Source organism: Neltuma alba, unplaced genomic scaffold (genome assembly GCF_004799145.2).
Source record: "Neltuma alba isolate B1F8T4 unplaced genomic scaffold, ASM479914v2 tig00004321_pilon, whole genome shotgun sequence".
Classification (NCBI taxonomy): Eukaryota; Viridiplantae; Streptophyta; class Magnoliopsida; order Fabales; family Fabaceae; genus Neltuma; species Neltuma alba.
The window spans coordinates 3,924-20,434 of NW_021633656.1; the positions used below are offsets into that span (position 1 = coordinate 3,924).

Genomic DNA, 16,511 nt, shown 5'->3' on the forward strand with positions numbered 1-16,511 from the left:
AAAGAAAGCAAGCCAAAGAGGGGAAGTTTGCCATCAATGCACAACATTTTTTCCCCCAGTATCTCATTGGCATGCCATCAAAAGACACAATCAACCCATCGTTAAATGATGAGGTATAAAACAGATCGTAGCATCAACATAGGAGTAAAAGCAGGGGAAAATAACCTCATTTCAAAGCAACACGGAATGTAGTTGGGGGAAGGATCCCATTATTGGACAGCCAGATCATCATGGGGTGATTGTTGAACCCCCTTCACTCTCTCTCTCTCTCTCTCTCTCTCTCTCTCTGCTTGTTCCATGATCAGTACATATTTTCTTTTCAATTCAAGGACAAAAATCCTCCTTGCCTCACATTTAATTCATGTATTTTCATCACACAAATTCAGGACAAATTGCTTAGAAGATGAACACTAATTTAGAGGTACTTCCCCACCCCACCCCCCCCACCCTCCTTTCAAATAAAAATAAAGAGAAGACAATTTTTCTTGCTCAAATATGTCAACCATTTAGGGTTATATTTCTCTCATTCTTGTTCACGTATCCCCGCCCCCCCAGCCCCTCCCCAGATCCCCACCAGCTGTGCTTATGAAAGTTGGAAAAGGATGATATGGTAAGCCCTTAAGGTCCAAACTTTACTAGTTTCTCATGATAATGTTAGCAAACAATCATGTTGAAATGGAGAAAGCAATCTGAAATGTAGTAATATTTAGTTTGAAGTGATGCATGCATCACTATATCACCATTAACGTTTCAGACATGAACTCTCCCTCACTCCGATGACACTGGAAACCAATTGCCATATGCTTGCGATTTAAAAGTAAGCTGTAAAACAATGATTATGAGTTGGGGGAAAAGAAAATATAAATATAACCGATATTGCCACAATTCTTCTCTAGAAAGAAACTGAAAACAAAATAACTCATATGTACATCTCTGACTACACATAACCCTTTACTGTTATAGCTCTTCTAACATTTATTGGATGCCTCAGTCAACAGATGAGGCCCAAAAACAGATACATTTGTTATCCATCTTCTTATGATCTGTTGGTATATGGTATTTTATACCTTCTGCTGACGGCCAAAAAACAAAATGTTCCAAAGTCAGAAGAAGTCAGAAACCAAAAGAACATCCTATGTCCCAGAAGGTCAGAACCAGCACTAGAAAAGTTTAACCCTGCAAGAAGCATGAAGAATTCTCAGTATCATATGATGTTGTAGTTTGATTGGCATAAGAACTTGAATACACCACAAACATTCATTTGTTCTAAATAACAAATAAGATATTGAAAGTAGACTATAATCTAGTGTATTCACTATATTTTTAGGCCCCTCATCCTCTTACAATTGGAAGAGGGTTTAGGTTATCTTGAAGCGTGATCAAGCAAAGCATGAACACACAGCCATCGAACACAAACTAACACAGGGCCCGGCAATATGATTATTCGTATGGATCTTGAAGAATTGTGCGCCGTGTCTAATAAGCCAAAAATAAATTCCAACACACAATAAACCAAAAGATATTGAAACAAGACTCTGAAAGGATTACCTTAAGAGGAGCATCAGGAACTCGATACATATCAGGAGTCACCGACGTTAACCACAGACCCGGAAAAAGTCCCTGCAAAAGAATAGCAACGCTAGCATCAAATTACCACAATAGCACGAAATGGATAATTATGTGATCAAAGAGACATACATCAAGCAGTTTCTGCACTCCCTTCGCTCTCTTCTTCGGCCGCCTGGGGGGCTTTGACCCAGTCAAGATCAGGAAATCGTCCTCAATTTCCACCTTTGAAAGAGATACTGAAAGTTTGCGCTTTTTCTTTGCAACTTTGTGCTCAGTGACAGTCGATTCCGGCTGAGTGTGCGCAAGCGGCGAGGGTTTATTCTCCTGCGGCGGCGCTCCACTGGCACTCTGAGGTTTAGTCACTGGCCGTCTCGGCCTCAGATTCCATGTCTTCGCTACAGGTTCTTCATCGTCATCTGCCCATTCGGCATCATCTTCGGCGTCAGTATCAGCCTTGCTCCTCGCTGGTGCTCGGATAAGTCCAGTTTGATGCAAGTCCGATGCCTTCACTTTCTCCTCCTTTTTCAGTTTCAGCTTCTTATCTGAACTTTCAACCAAATTCAGAGCTCGAATCTCGCTAGCAGATACAGTTTTCAAATCATCGCGACCAGAATTGCCCGATCCAGAGGAGTTTGGAGGACGGTAGGACAACTTGATGAGCCTGTTGTCATTCTTTCGGGCAGAACGATTGTGATCCTGATCAGAATGACGCGAAGGCGATAGATGAGAGGGATCAAGAGGCCTGCGAAGGCGCTGTGTATTGGATTGATTCATCGACCACTTCAAGTTGGAGAGAGGAAAATTGTGAAGAGGCTGGTGAGACTTAGCAGGGGAGAAGGTTGAAGCCATGGACGGCGATTCGCAGATGGATGTTGGAGGAGGAGGAGGAGGAACTATTTCAGATTTGGGTACTGAATGGAACACCATGAATCAACTGGGTTTCACAGGAGGTGGATTCTGCGTAATGGGATTTGGCTAATGAACCAGACAAATCAAGAAACCCATCAAGATCACCAGAGAGAAGAAGATGAAGGTGGTAAAAGAAGAGAGATTCAAGCGAGGCCTCAAATTAGGGTGAAAAGTGAGGAAATTGAGAAGAATGAGAGGAATTTATGAGAGGAAGAGGTAGGGGGAAGATGTGGGCGTGTGAAACTAGACGACGGTTTCGAGCTACGACTATGACACTTGCCTCTGAAACAAGAAACAATTCTTAATTTCTCATACAGGATCAAGCCTTGAAACCTCAGTATCAGTCGAGGTTAAAGTAAACCGGAGGAAAACGAGGAAAGGGGGAAATTCTAAATCAGATTTGGGATATGGAAGTTTTAAAGGTTTTTTTTTTTAGATTCTTCCTAAAAAAAAAATTTAAACCAAGTTTCTTGTATCCATTCATTATGTTAAGTTATGTGATCATGCATAATCATGTATTGTTTTTTTTATTTTATATGAATTTTTAATTAAATACTAATATTTTAAAAATAGGACACATAATTATGTGTGATTGGAAAACCTAATATAATAATTATAAAAAATATATACTCCTCCGGTCCTTAATGTAAGACCCATTTAACTAATTTGCTTAGATTAAGAAAGTTAGGTAAGTTAGTTAATTATAAGAAAAGTGACATATTTTTCCTAAAACACCATAATCATTTTTTTTAATACCTTCTCTCCCTCTTCTATTTGATTATGGTTGAGGGAGTATCTATAGGGGTAATTTAGAGAAAATTGATAAATATGATAAATGGGTCTTATATTTAGAATCAAAACCAACTCAATAATTGAGTCCTATATTAAGGACCGGAGGAGTATGATGTAAGTACTGTCAAATAGAAAATGGATAAAAAAAATATGAGAAAGGCATGTTGTTATTTGGGTTAAAAGTGAAAAAGTGAATTAAATTTTTTAAATAAGTACAAAGTGTAAATAATAAAAGGACCAGCCCTATTTCAAAAACTATAACTCATATGGAAGATGGTGGAAAATAATAAAAAAGATGAAGAGTGACAAGTAGACTGATAATAATAACAACAATGCTGGTAAAAATAATAATAAATAATAATAACAACAAAGTGTTATCTTATTATGTGAGATTGCCTACATAAATGGCAGGATGACATGTAAGCCAACACATGAAATAAAAATACTTGAGATCATGATATCGACAAAGCATAGAAAATTTCCCCAAACCAAAATATCAAACTATAGGTTGCTCATATTACCAATAATGGATTAAAGAAAATCCACATTTTTTAAGCAAAATTTTATATTTAAATTTTGTCAATATAAAAAAGAGGTTGAGAAAACTTTCCCTAGTTAAAATTCATCCCGAATTGAATTCAAATTCATTAGAGCAAAATACTATATGTTTTTTTTAACCGACAAATACTAGATGATTTGACACTTCAAAAAATTATGCTAATTTGTCTTGCACTTCAAAATGCTTAAAATGAATTAATTGTGTCCATGTTACCAACTACACTCAATGTACAAGAAATCAATATGTTAAGTAACAACTTAATTTTGAGCTTTATGAATATTAAAACTTCTATTAGGAAAGTTTATTAAATTACAATTAAACCCAAAATAAATTAAAATTCATTGACACCGCTTAATACTAGACAATTTGTTACTTGAAAAATTGTACTTTTATTTTTGCATGGCATAGAGTTGAAGATGAAATATATTATGGATTATTCATCAATTCTAAGTATGTATGTAAGTATTAATTATTATTATTATTCTTATTATTATTATTAAGAACCAAAGGTTCTTTTTGGAAATTTTTAGTCTGAAATTAAATATGGGTCCCAAAGTGTCATTCCCCCACACTTCTACAACCATTGCATTATTTATAGCAAGGGAGACCACACTGGCATTGTAAGACCTAGTTGCCACGTGAAATGTCAACTACTCTTTATGTCTTTCTCTTACGCAGCTACTAAAGAGAATTTGAATTAATTATTTTCATTCATAGGTTCATGCATTTAAAATATTAATAGCACAAAAGAATATCTATGTATATGGAATATTAATCTATATATCATAATTACATTCATCCGATGTTTGTATAGTCAACACATTGATGTTCTAAATTATTCCTTGGTATTATTTTTCTTCTTTTTTATTGAAGCATTATTTGGTGTTTACATTTACTTAATTAAGAGAGAGAAAGAGAAAAAGAATAATATTTTTTTAATATTAAAAGACAGCTATATGACCTAATAAGCCAAATTAAACGAAACCAAAATTAGGTACTAGGAATGTTTAATTAATTTGTCACATACCAATTTCTTAACCTTGCAAGTTTTTTTTTTTATGTTGCATTATAATTTCTGGGTATTCTAATCTATAGTCCCCCCCTCTCTTCAGATAGACACAAAAAAGCAAGTTTTTGTCTTGTAATAAAAGCACATTTCAAATCAACCTGCCTGTGTATTATTATTAATATACTTCTCTGATCCTATTTATAAGATAAAAAAAAAATTTTGGTTCTATATAGATGTACAATTTTGTTTCTCATTTATTATTGTGTTGACTTTGTTTATGTCAAATATAATACTCCTCCGGTCCTAATTATAAGACCCAATTGACTTATTTGAGGAGATTAAGGAAGCAAGTTAAGTTGGTTATTTATAATAAATAAGTGTTGTCATTCCTAAAATATCCTTGCTAATTAAGTATATTGGCTAAAACTATCATTATTAGAAGGATTATCTTGGAAAAAAATACATAAATATAAGAGACAAAATGGATTGGGTCTTATAATTAGGACCAAATAAAAAGTCAAATTGGGTCTTATAATAAGGACCGGAGGAGTATATATTAAATAGAGATAAAAGTGAAAAGTCATTAAATTTTAAATAAGAGTTAATAAAATTTAAAGTTTTTTTGTTTTGTGTGAAATATGCTGAAAATATCTTATAAATAGGATAAGAGGAGTAAGGATAAAACCTTGTTGCAATAATTCAATAATTCCCTAATCCAAATTCAAAGGTAAGAATTTATTGTGCAATGTGGACGTGGTATGGTTCTCGGCACCCCCTCTTAGTGTAAGTAACCAACTAATTATTTTATATTTTCTTGTCTATTTAATGCACATTTTTAAATTTATCATTCAAGCCAATCGTTTGATTTAAATATTGGTGAAAATTTCAGGGGAAAAACCTACCACAAATTATTTACACATTACATTTTTAAAAATATGTGAATTAAATAACAAGGAAATTTCAGAAAAAACTACCACAAATTATTTACACGCTACTTTTTTTAAACATATGTGAATTAAATAACAAGCTTTTTAAATTATGATCCGAGTGAGCAGAATATTTTTCATAGATTCTTCTTCCTTTCTCATTTTCAACAATTGTCTGCAAAGTTTTTTTTTTTTTTTTTTGCCAGCAAAAGTTTGCTTCTCCTTTTCCAGATTCTTCTTCTCACTTTTTTTCTTGATAACCCATCTCATTGAAGTTCTCGCCCCATTCATAATTTGAGGAAATCCTAAGCAATAAATGCTTTGTATATTCATTGGACATTTACTGCTATGGATTCTCATTTAGACTTTTGTATTTCACCAAAAAAAGCATTTAGACTTTTGTTATCAATGTAAAAAATATTATATGGAGTCCTTTATATTGATCACTTATATCTCGTTCTCACATGTCAAAAAATACATTGAATTGTTAATATTTTTCACATTTGCCTCTATTAGAAATGGGTGTTGAAAAAAATATGTTGTACATCTTGTCCCGCTTATTTTCTTTATTATATTAACTCTGGTTCTTAATATAAAACCCTGTTTGATTTTTCTTTAGAAAATATAAGATCCTAATCCACTTTGTCTCTCATATTTATACTTTTTTTTTCAAAATAGTTCTTCTAACAATAATAGTTTTAGTTAATACACTTGATTAGCAATGATATTTTAGGAAAGACAACATATATTCAGGACAAATAACTAACTCAACTTACTTCCTTAATCTCCTTAAATTAGTCAACTGAATCTTATAATTAGGACCAGAGATAATATTCAATAAGAATAAAATTAGAAAAAAATTAACAAACTTTTACTCTGCTAGTAACTTATATATGGAAAGTTGTGTCCCTTTTTTCCTCCCTTTGTTGCTTTTTAAGCTAATTTATTTCATAACACATTCCTACCATGGGTTTCTAAGCTTATATGGGAAGCTCCAAAGGGACTTCTAGGCTTGCATATAGAATAAATGCATGGTTGAAGACAGACAACGGACTTTTTACTTAAAAATTAAAGTAAGATTGAAACAATTTTTTGACTTTTTTTTTTTATATTAGGGCATTCTGAAACTAACCTCTTTTTTTTTTCATTTTGTTTAGTATACTAAAATTTAGACAAGTTAGATTTTAGAAGCTTATCAAGATCGGTACATGCCTCCAAACTCAAATAATGCTTACAAAATTACTTAGAGGCTATTAACAACAAAATCCTCATATTAGTAATGGAATTTAAACTCATGACCTTGTGATTATGAGCTAATTCCTTACCAACTCGATTAACTTTTATTTGCAACTTTTCTTTTTGATATCCTACAATTAAACAAAAGTACACAGTCAATGCTAGGTTCGAATCATGAACCTTGCCCAAGCTAGCTGGCTTTTCAATATATAATTCAAACGAGCATTTGTTAAAGTTTTTTTATAATAAAAATCTATCTAAATATAAATTATATCATACTAATTAATTTTTATTCCAACTCTAATTTAAAAAAATCAATTGAAATAAAAGGCAATCTGAACAAGCACTCATATAGTCATGTGAAATTATTACAAGGCATGAATCCTCGGGTTTCCTTGTTGAATGTTAATCATTGTTCATCACACGCTGAAAGTTTGGTCCAAATGACGGGTTTTATTTAGAGGGAACGATGACTTTTGGATTTCAAAAGAGAATACGTAATCTTTTTTTGGCCAACAAAAGAGATTACGTAATCTACTGAGTAATTGGAGATTTATACTACTCGGCCCCTTATTATAAAATCATTTTAACTAAATTACGTAGTTTAAGAAAACAGTTAAAATTAATTAAAAATAATTAATATGTAACAAATGGAGTTTTTTTTTCCAAATATACCTCTATATATAAATAAATAAATAAATGTAAGAGAGTAATAATGCGATAAATGAAGAAAAATAATGTATTAAATACAATAAATTAGAGGTAAAAAAAGTAATACTGCATTAAATGCTTAGACAAACTCAAAAAGAATCTTATAAAAAAGATAAACCTATTTAAAAAAATTAGATCTTATAATAAGAAATGAAGAGAATGCTCATTAATTGAAGTATAGGAATTTTATTTTAATCAATATTCTCACTATTATTATATTTCATTATTTATTTTCAATATATATTTTAATATATGATGTGACTGTGATTGTCAAGATGACATTGAGCCTGTTTGGTTGGGCTTATTTGGGGTGAAAAGTAACTTATTTTTGCTACAAGCCCGATTGTAAGGTAGTCACCCGTTTGGTTGGGCTTAACTTCAAAAGGAGCTTATCTGTTTTAAGCTGTTAAGCCAACGTTGGAGGAGAAGCTGCATTTTGTAGCTTATTTTGGAGCTTATTCTGCTTTTTCACTGTTGCACATGTCAGAGCTTTTTTTTCCCCTTCTAACTTCGGCTATATTAACACATTTCTTGAGTTTTTTTTTTCACCTCGGACTCTCACGCCTCTCCCACATCCTCCATCATTTTTTTCACTTTTATTTTTTTTAATGTTTCACTTTATATTTAGATTACTCCTAAATATAAAACTCTTTATAGTGTAAATCCTATCCTAAATATAAGACCTTTTTGTAGTATAATTACACCATAAAAAAGTTTTATATTTAGGACTAGAGGAATATTTTTTATAATTTCTCTAAAGTTTTAAAATTTAATTCATTCATTAAATTTAACTTCTTCATATTAAATTATTTTAATTTCATTGTATTATGTGAAATTATTTTTTTAATCATATTTCATTATTTATTAAAACTCATACCTATTTTGGTCATTTTACAACTAAATTTATTTTTACTCAACCATAATCCAAATAATCTTTTATTAATCTCACTTTTGCAAACCAGCTTTTCTGAACTTCAATCCAAACACAATTCAGCTTATCTAATTTAACTTTTACCCAACTTCACTTCTCTATAAGCTATTTTTTTAATAAGCTACTTTTTCAATCGCTGATCCAAACAGACCCATTGCCACTTGCTTATAAGTCACAAGTGGCTTGTAAGGAAAATTTTAAATACAAGTCATTTGTAGGGTACTAAATGATTATTTTTTAATGTTACTCTCATTTAATTCTCGTTTAATATTGGTGTAAATTTAATATGAGTTTGTGTTAGCATTTAATAGTTTTTTTAAAATTTAATCTTTAATTATTTATTTTCTCTTTTCGTCACATTCTCTTTCGTCACATTTTTCTATGTCTTTTTTGTCTTTTTTCTTATTTATTATAAGGTCTATATAGAAATAAAAGTATATTTTTAACTTATTTATTGCTTTTAATTATTGGCAAAAAATTATTATTTTTAACTAATTTTAACTGATTTTTATTATACACAATTTAGTTATTTAAAACTTCTAAGAATGATAAAGAGTATTTATTATATTACAAATCACTAAAAGTATCAAATATGCTATATTAATGGTAAAAATAAACTAGCATAAGCTTTCATAATTAGCTAGATGACCAGCAATAAATCATCAATAATTAAATACTACCTCCCATTCTAATCATAAGATTTTATTTATAAATTATAAACAAGGTCTTATAATTAGGACCGGAGGTAGTATATATTTAGAAACCTATCAAAAGATAAATAAAAATATAAAATAAAATATTTTCGGGTCATTAATTTTTTTCAAGAAAAAAGAAAAATCGAGCTGCCCCAGTCTCGATCGGTTTTGACTGATTCTCCAGTGATTTTTGGCCAATTTTCAGTTATTTCTAGCCAAATACATGGCCGTGGCCGGTTCCTGATCCAACTAGTCAAACTAGCTCGACGTGGTTTCAACAACAAATGATTGGAAAATACTACCTTTTATTGTAAATATAAAAACTGGTTAAAAATTAAATTTTGTTTTAAACATAACGTCCCAATCCATTATCTATCAAATTGATAATATTTTCTCTAAAACATTCTTATTAATTGTAAAAGATTCTCATCAAAATATAGTTCTAATGCATATAGTTAAAGAGAATAATTTAAAAAAATCAATATATATTTATTATAATTAACCAATTTAAATATTTTTTTAGTCTCCTCAAATTAGTTTTCTGATGTATCTTTTATATTAAGAACCAAAATTAGTATAAGTTGAGCCAAGTGCATTTTTTATATTTAAATATTTATAAAGAATTCATGTACATTAAAACATCTTAGGAAGTAAATATAACACTATTTTTAGTTCTCAATATAAAATTTTGGTTTATAATTCAAATTAAACTATAAATTAGATTTTATATGAACAGCTAAAAGAAGTATGTCGTAATTAATTGTACCGAATGTGGCAATGTGCATGTGCTTGTGTGACTGTGTGAGCGCGTCCAATTTGCCTTCTTGTACTCTTGTATTTTATGATGATATATTAATCATTGTAATATGAGTTGAAAAAATATTTCCAAATAACTAATTTAACTAATTTTTTTTAACCTACTTAAATTAGTTAAGTATTATTATTTTTATCTTTAATATCAAAATTAGATAACTTATTTATGGATATTAAAAAAATTAGTTAAATTAGTTATTTGTAATAAATAAAAAAGAGAATCGCCACAACGTTCCAAGTAAGGAATACAATTACTAAAAAATTCCTATTAATGAATATAATTATTAAAAAGTCTCAATAATAACAGAACAACCTGTAATGACAAATTTTAAAATAATAAATAATAACTACTCACTTGTCATTGAGGCTTTTTAATAATTATGTATTTATGTTTCTTACTTGGGACTTCATTCCATTTCTCTCATAAATAAATGTTATTTTTTCTTAAATGGTGATAAATATTAAAGACAAATTGAATTAGGATCATATTTTTAGAATCAAATTAGATTTCAATTAGCTCTTATATTAAATAATAAGAGGTAGGATTAATATTACCTATGATATTAACATAAGACCCAATTCACCAATTTGGATAGATTAAAAAATTATTAAATCATTTAATTATAGCATAAGTTACATGATCCCTCTAAAATACTTATTTATATCATTATATTACATGTAAATTTACAAGTAAGGTAAATTAGTTTAAAGAAAAAAGTAAATATAAATTATATTATTATATATCAATTATAAATTAGTTTTTTTAAAAAATAAATCTAAATATTTTAAAATAATTTAGTATTTTTTTAAATTTTTTTAAATTAATTAATTGGGCTTTATATCATAAAGAGCGGAGGTGACGTAAACATAAATGGATTTTACTCATTTGCATAGCCGAAAACATGCGTCTCTGGGCGATGACGATGACAAGGGGATAATATTGTTGGCTCAATTTCGACCTCAAAATATTTCTCATCCAAGCAATTTCTTGGATAATGTTGAAAACTCGTGGAAATCACAGACAAAATTATTATGATCCACGTCATACATTTTGATTTGCTCTTTTTTGGTCTTAGATTTTATTTTTCAATGTTTATCCGAGATCTTATCTACCAAATTAGATTTGAGAATGATTAGCCTAATTAATTAGAAGCAGCTCTCACAACCCTTTTTTTTTTTAATTTATGATTCTGAAGTTACCAACTTTTATTACTGAGAATGACATAATAAATTTTATTGATGGAGAAAATTGTATACACAGAGGGTTTCAGGACTTTGTAAATTTTAGGGTTAATTAATCTGCAAGTCCTTATAATTTCAACCAATTTTGAATCAGGTCCCTATAATTTTTTTGCTTTTTATCAAGTCCTTATACTTTTGCTTGTTTTTAATTAGGTTCTTACATTTATTTTTCTTTTTATCAAATCCTTATAAGTTTACTTTATTTTTAATTAAGTCCCTGAATTTTTTATTCTTTATTTTATAAATTCTAATAGTACTATTCTATAAACATAAAATAGTATATATTATTTAATATTAGTTTATAAACAATAATATTAATATTTTATATTTTAGTATTAATCGATTTAATTAGGTTTATATTTAATTAATAAATAACAATTAAAACTACATGGACATTATTAAAAATTTAGTAAAATTATAAGGACTTAATAAAAAGAAAAATAAGTACAAGGACCTAATTAAAAACAAGTAAAAGTATAAGGACTTAATAAAAAGAAAAAAAACTATAAGGATTTAATTCAAAATTGGTTGAAACTATAAGGACTTACGGATTAATTAACCCTAAATTTTTAATGAGAGACTTTTTACCAATTTTCCTGAAAAATAAAGCAGGCTAGATAATTCAACTATTAAATTTATAAACTGAATTTTTTACATGGCCTAAAACACCGCGAAAATTCAATTCAATCAATGGTCAACGCACACAATCAAACCAATAATGAATTTTAAACTAAATGAATGTTCGGTTTAATTTTAAAAACTCTAATACACTCCATTGATTCTATTTTATTTTTATAAAGCACTTTTAGTATATTTCATACAAAACCTTATATTACAATAATTTTCTATTAAAATATAATAATTTTTTTTAATTTTACCATCGTTTAATATATATACATCTTTAAAAAAATAACTATAATTCATACTAAAAATTTAATAAAATAACTTATGAATAAAATTAAGAGATGTTTTTGCTCTAGGATTAAAGGAACATTGGGCTTAATCAGTTTGTTTTCATTGGTTTCTAAAGTGCCCATGGTCAAACTCACAAAAAAGCACATCTTGGAACCACGCAAACGACACAAATGGGAAAAGTCTACATGTTTGAATTCCGATAATAAAAGAAAAGACCATGAAAATGTAGGAGCCAAAATCGCGTTTTGGACCAAAAATCCAAATATCCTCTAAATTGCTGGGGAAAAAAAATCTAATTACAAAAGAATTCAATCCATGTATTATCAAGATGCGAGTTCAACTTTCACTATATCAATATATAAAATTTTGACGTATAATTTGGAAATGGATAGTTATATTAAGTTATTTATATCTATTATGTTAAGTTCTCCCATCACAAATAACCATATGTCATATTTTAAAATATTATCATTTAATTGTTAACACACATGAGAAAAAAATAAAAACATGACTGTGTGATTGGAAAGCTTAATAAAATTTTGGATATTGTTTCTTAATTTTATATTCATAATTTTTTAGTTGTCAGAAAAACATTACCATTAACCGATTGCATGATTCTCACTCTATATACACCTATATTAATCTTGTTGTGTTTGGATTAGCTTGTTTTAAATAATTTTGTGTTGTACAGAATAAATATGTGAGAAGTTTTTTTTTTCTTTTTTTCATTCATGAAAAGCAGGAAAGAATCTGCTAAATTTGGGACTTTTTTCGGCTACCTATAGATATCTATCAGAGGCAATCCTATTAAAAATATTATTAGGTATTAAATATAAGCACCTCTCTTGATAAAATTTTAAATCTTGATTCATCATGATATAAAAAATTAACTTTTTTTTTGTTAGACTTAACGGTCAATTTAGGACTTTTAAATCAACAAAAAGTAAAAATATCCAGATTCTGTTTATCTCGTTATCACAAATTTTGGCTCCTAGGGACTTTCCCCATCACATCGAGCTCTCTTTCTTTCTAGATTTCCTCGTATTTTAACCAACCGGCATTGTTTTCATAATAAAAATTATTAGTAATAGAGATGTCAGTCTCATTCTGATCCATAAAAAATTATTAGTTGTCAATACTCAAGAGAGATTCTTGGGGTCACTTCCAGTTCTAGCATATTGGCCCGTCCTCCTTTGATGGAACAAGATGTGCGATTCACTATTCAAAACTAGATTAAGAAAGTTTATTAAAGTTAGTTATTTATAATAAATAAATGTTATTTTTTTAACACCTTTACTAATTATGTGTATTAATTAAAATTATTATTTGATATAACTTTTAACATGTGTAACGGTTATAATGACTATTTTGAAAAAAATAAATAAATATGAGAGATAAAATTAATGAGATCGTATATTTAGAACCAAATTAAATACCAAACGAATTTGGTGAATCCATTGCCTAGTGCGGTTTCATTAATTTATGTCTTAAACTTGTTTTTAATGTGCCAAGCCTACTTTTATTTCATGTTTAGTTTATTGTTAATATTAACTAGTATCTCATGTCATAAATATAAAATTTATTTTATAATATAATTTGTACTACAAAATGATCTTATATCAAGACAAGAGGTAGTATTGCTTTATAAATTTTATTTTATTTTATTTTTTAAGTTTTTACACTACTATGTGGACAAGTTCTTTGATAATTCATACAATACAGATTGACAAAAAAATATTACCTCAAATCTCAAATATAAAAATTAGTTAGAAATTGAATTTGATTTTAAATATGAAGCCGATATAAATACATAATATTCTATAATTAAATAAGCATATATATGTAATTAGTTTTTATATTAATTACTGGAACTACTATAATATTTGAAATTGATTTTGTTCCATTTTCTTAGAATCATAGCCATGATTGTATATGCTAGCTTGTGTCTTTCTTTTGCCGGAGAACAACGGGAAAACTGAATTTGGAGAATTCTTCTTTCTTTCTTTTTTTACAATAAAGTTTAGGGACCGTTCATGGTGGCTGGCTTTCCATAACTAGGCGTTTGTTTTCTCTTTCCACTTTGTCCAAAGAAAAAAAGTGAAAAGAAAAGGAGTTGAGGGACCATTCTGATGGCTATTAATTATAACTTTCCTTTACTTGGAGATCATCAGTTTTTTTCTTTTGAAGTATAACTGATTTTTGAAAATCATGTTGGGCTGACTAGTCAAAACCTCTTAATGGCAACAAGCGTTTTTGAATACTCAAAAAAACCTGCATAGGGTGGTATTCCTCACCCTGAAGAATAGTAGAGGCAATTCGGCGACAAAATGCAATGTTGCATTTTGGGCCCATTTTAGCTCGCCAGGTTGAATTAGAATAAGATTAACTGACTAAGGGCCAAAAGCCCATGAAATTGCTGAATTTATGATCAGGCTTTCAATGTGCGTAGCCCAAAAAAAAAAACGACAGTTCTAGTTTTTCTTGTTATTTTATAGTTTCCACCCACATGTTGCATGGAGTCTAAGGGACAATAATTATAGAATCGGATCAAGTTGGCCAATCTAGTTGGTCGGGGACTATGGGGGTGTTTGGCAATATGAAAACCATGGTTTCAAAAGCACTTTTTTGCAAAACGAGACAAACTCCTCCACATATTTATTTCGTAATCCGTAAAAGCACTTCTGAAACTATGGTTTGGTTTCTATCCAAACACCCCTTATATCAAACTTGTTGATAGGTTGGTTAGGATTAGAAAATTGTTTCTATGATTAAGTTGGGTTAGATCGGGTTTGAACTCCTTTGAGTTGAACCCAAAATTAGATCATGAGAACTATGAACCATGGACAAATGTATCTATTATGAATTTACTTATTATAATATGACTACCCACTATATATATATTATACATATAATTATTTTATGAAATTTCTATTTAATTATTACTTTACTGTAATGATGGTCAGTTAAACTGGTTACATCATAGGAATTGTGAATTGTTGGCCTTTCTCATCAACCTCTCCTAGGCTTCCAAAACTTTTTCTAAGAGATAGTAAGTTTCATTGTTGAAAACATGTGAATTCTCAAGTGTCTATTATTATCAATAATCAATTAATTATTTAATAGTGTAATGTGATTTGTGTTTGGATTTACTTTTGTAAAAAAAATCAGTTTAAGAAGGTGAAACTTGTTTGGATAATTAATAAAAAATAAGTTTAGATGCAAAATGACTGAAAATGATATGAATTTTATTAAGTAATGCATATGTAACATTATATATATAATGCGACCATTTTAAAAGAAGTATTAAAAATAAAATTATTAAAAATGAAGAAATTTAATTTATTATTAGGAAGAGATTGAAAATAGTAAAATACTTAATTAATATCTTTGATGGATAAATATATGTATATATATAAATTAAAAATCATACAAATGTAGTATTTCTAAACTAAGATAATGGACAAATATATTAGGGCCTTTGTTCTTTTCTTTCGATTTTTTCACCTATAAGTGAGAGAAAATGCATGCAAGAGAGGTCAGGGTAGGTAAAAAAATTTAAAATGCAATTAATAATCCTAACAGTATTATTTACCAAACTAACAACCAAAAAAGCAACTTGGAGCAACTTATTTTAGAAGTTCATTTCAAGCCAAAAAGTCATGTTGCCAAAATGTGAGACCAAACACAACTAAATTTTACAGCTCCAACTTTTTCATTTAGAATGCACGTTTGGGCTCCCAAATAGCATCACAAACACACCCCAAATGTGTTTGTAGTTGCCGGTGATTTCTTCTAGTCCAATAATAATGGTGGACTAAAGGGACCTATGTTTAAAGGCATGACTAATTGGTTTTTTCATCTTCGGGTTTCGTATTGCTAGATATCATACTCTTCCGGTTTTAAATGTAAGATCTATATACTAGTATGTATAAAGGTCTCACATTTAGGACTAGTTTCTATTATTTCATCTGTATCAAACCAGTTTTTGGCAGGTGTCGCTCGCTACCTTATGAAGGTTTGGCGTCAGGGCAGGTTGGGTCCTACGAAATTGATGTTAGTTTGGGCATCACGGGGACGTGAAGATGAGAAGGGTCTATTCAGGCATGAAGTGGGCATTATCTGACCCCTGTTTGGTATTGTTGTATTTATGTTCCTTTCAGGGTTATAGGTTTATTACCGTTGCTGTCTTCCATGGGTATTTATT

At 29.4% G+C, this 16,511-nt stretch overlaps 1 protein-coding gene across 1 annotated transcript; it reads right to left on the reverse strand.

Annotated features, from left to right (window-relative positions):
• Nucleotides 1–705: 705 nt before the first annotated feature.
• Nucleotides 706–2,756, reverse strand: LOC114744285 (uncharacterized). The gene is made up of 3 exons (XM_028932463.1): nucleotides 1,699–2,756; nucleotides 1,549–1,620; nucleotides 706–1,176 (listed from the first exon to the last, which is right to left on the reverse strand). The coding sequence occupies exons 1-3, from the start codon at nucleotides 2,494–2,496 to the stop codon at nucleotides 1,171–1,173; spliced, it is 876 nt and encodes a 291-aa protein (XP_028788296.1). The 5' UTR covers nucleotides 2,497–2,756; the 3' UTR covers nucleotides 706–1,170.
• Between the last annotated feature and the right edge of the window lie 13,755 nt (nucleotides 2,757–16,511).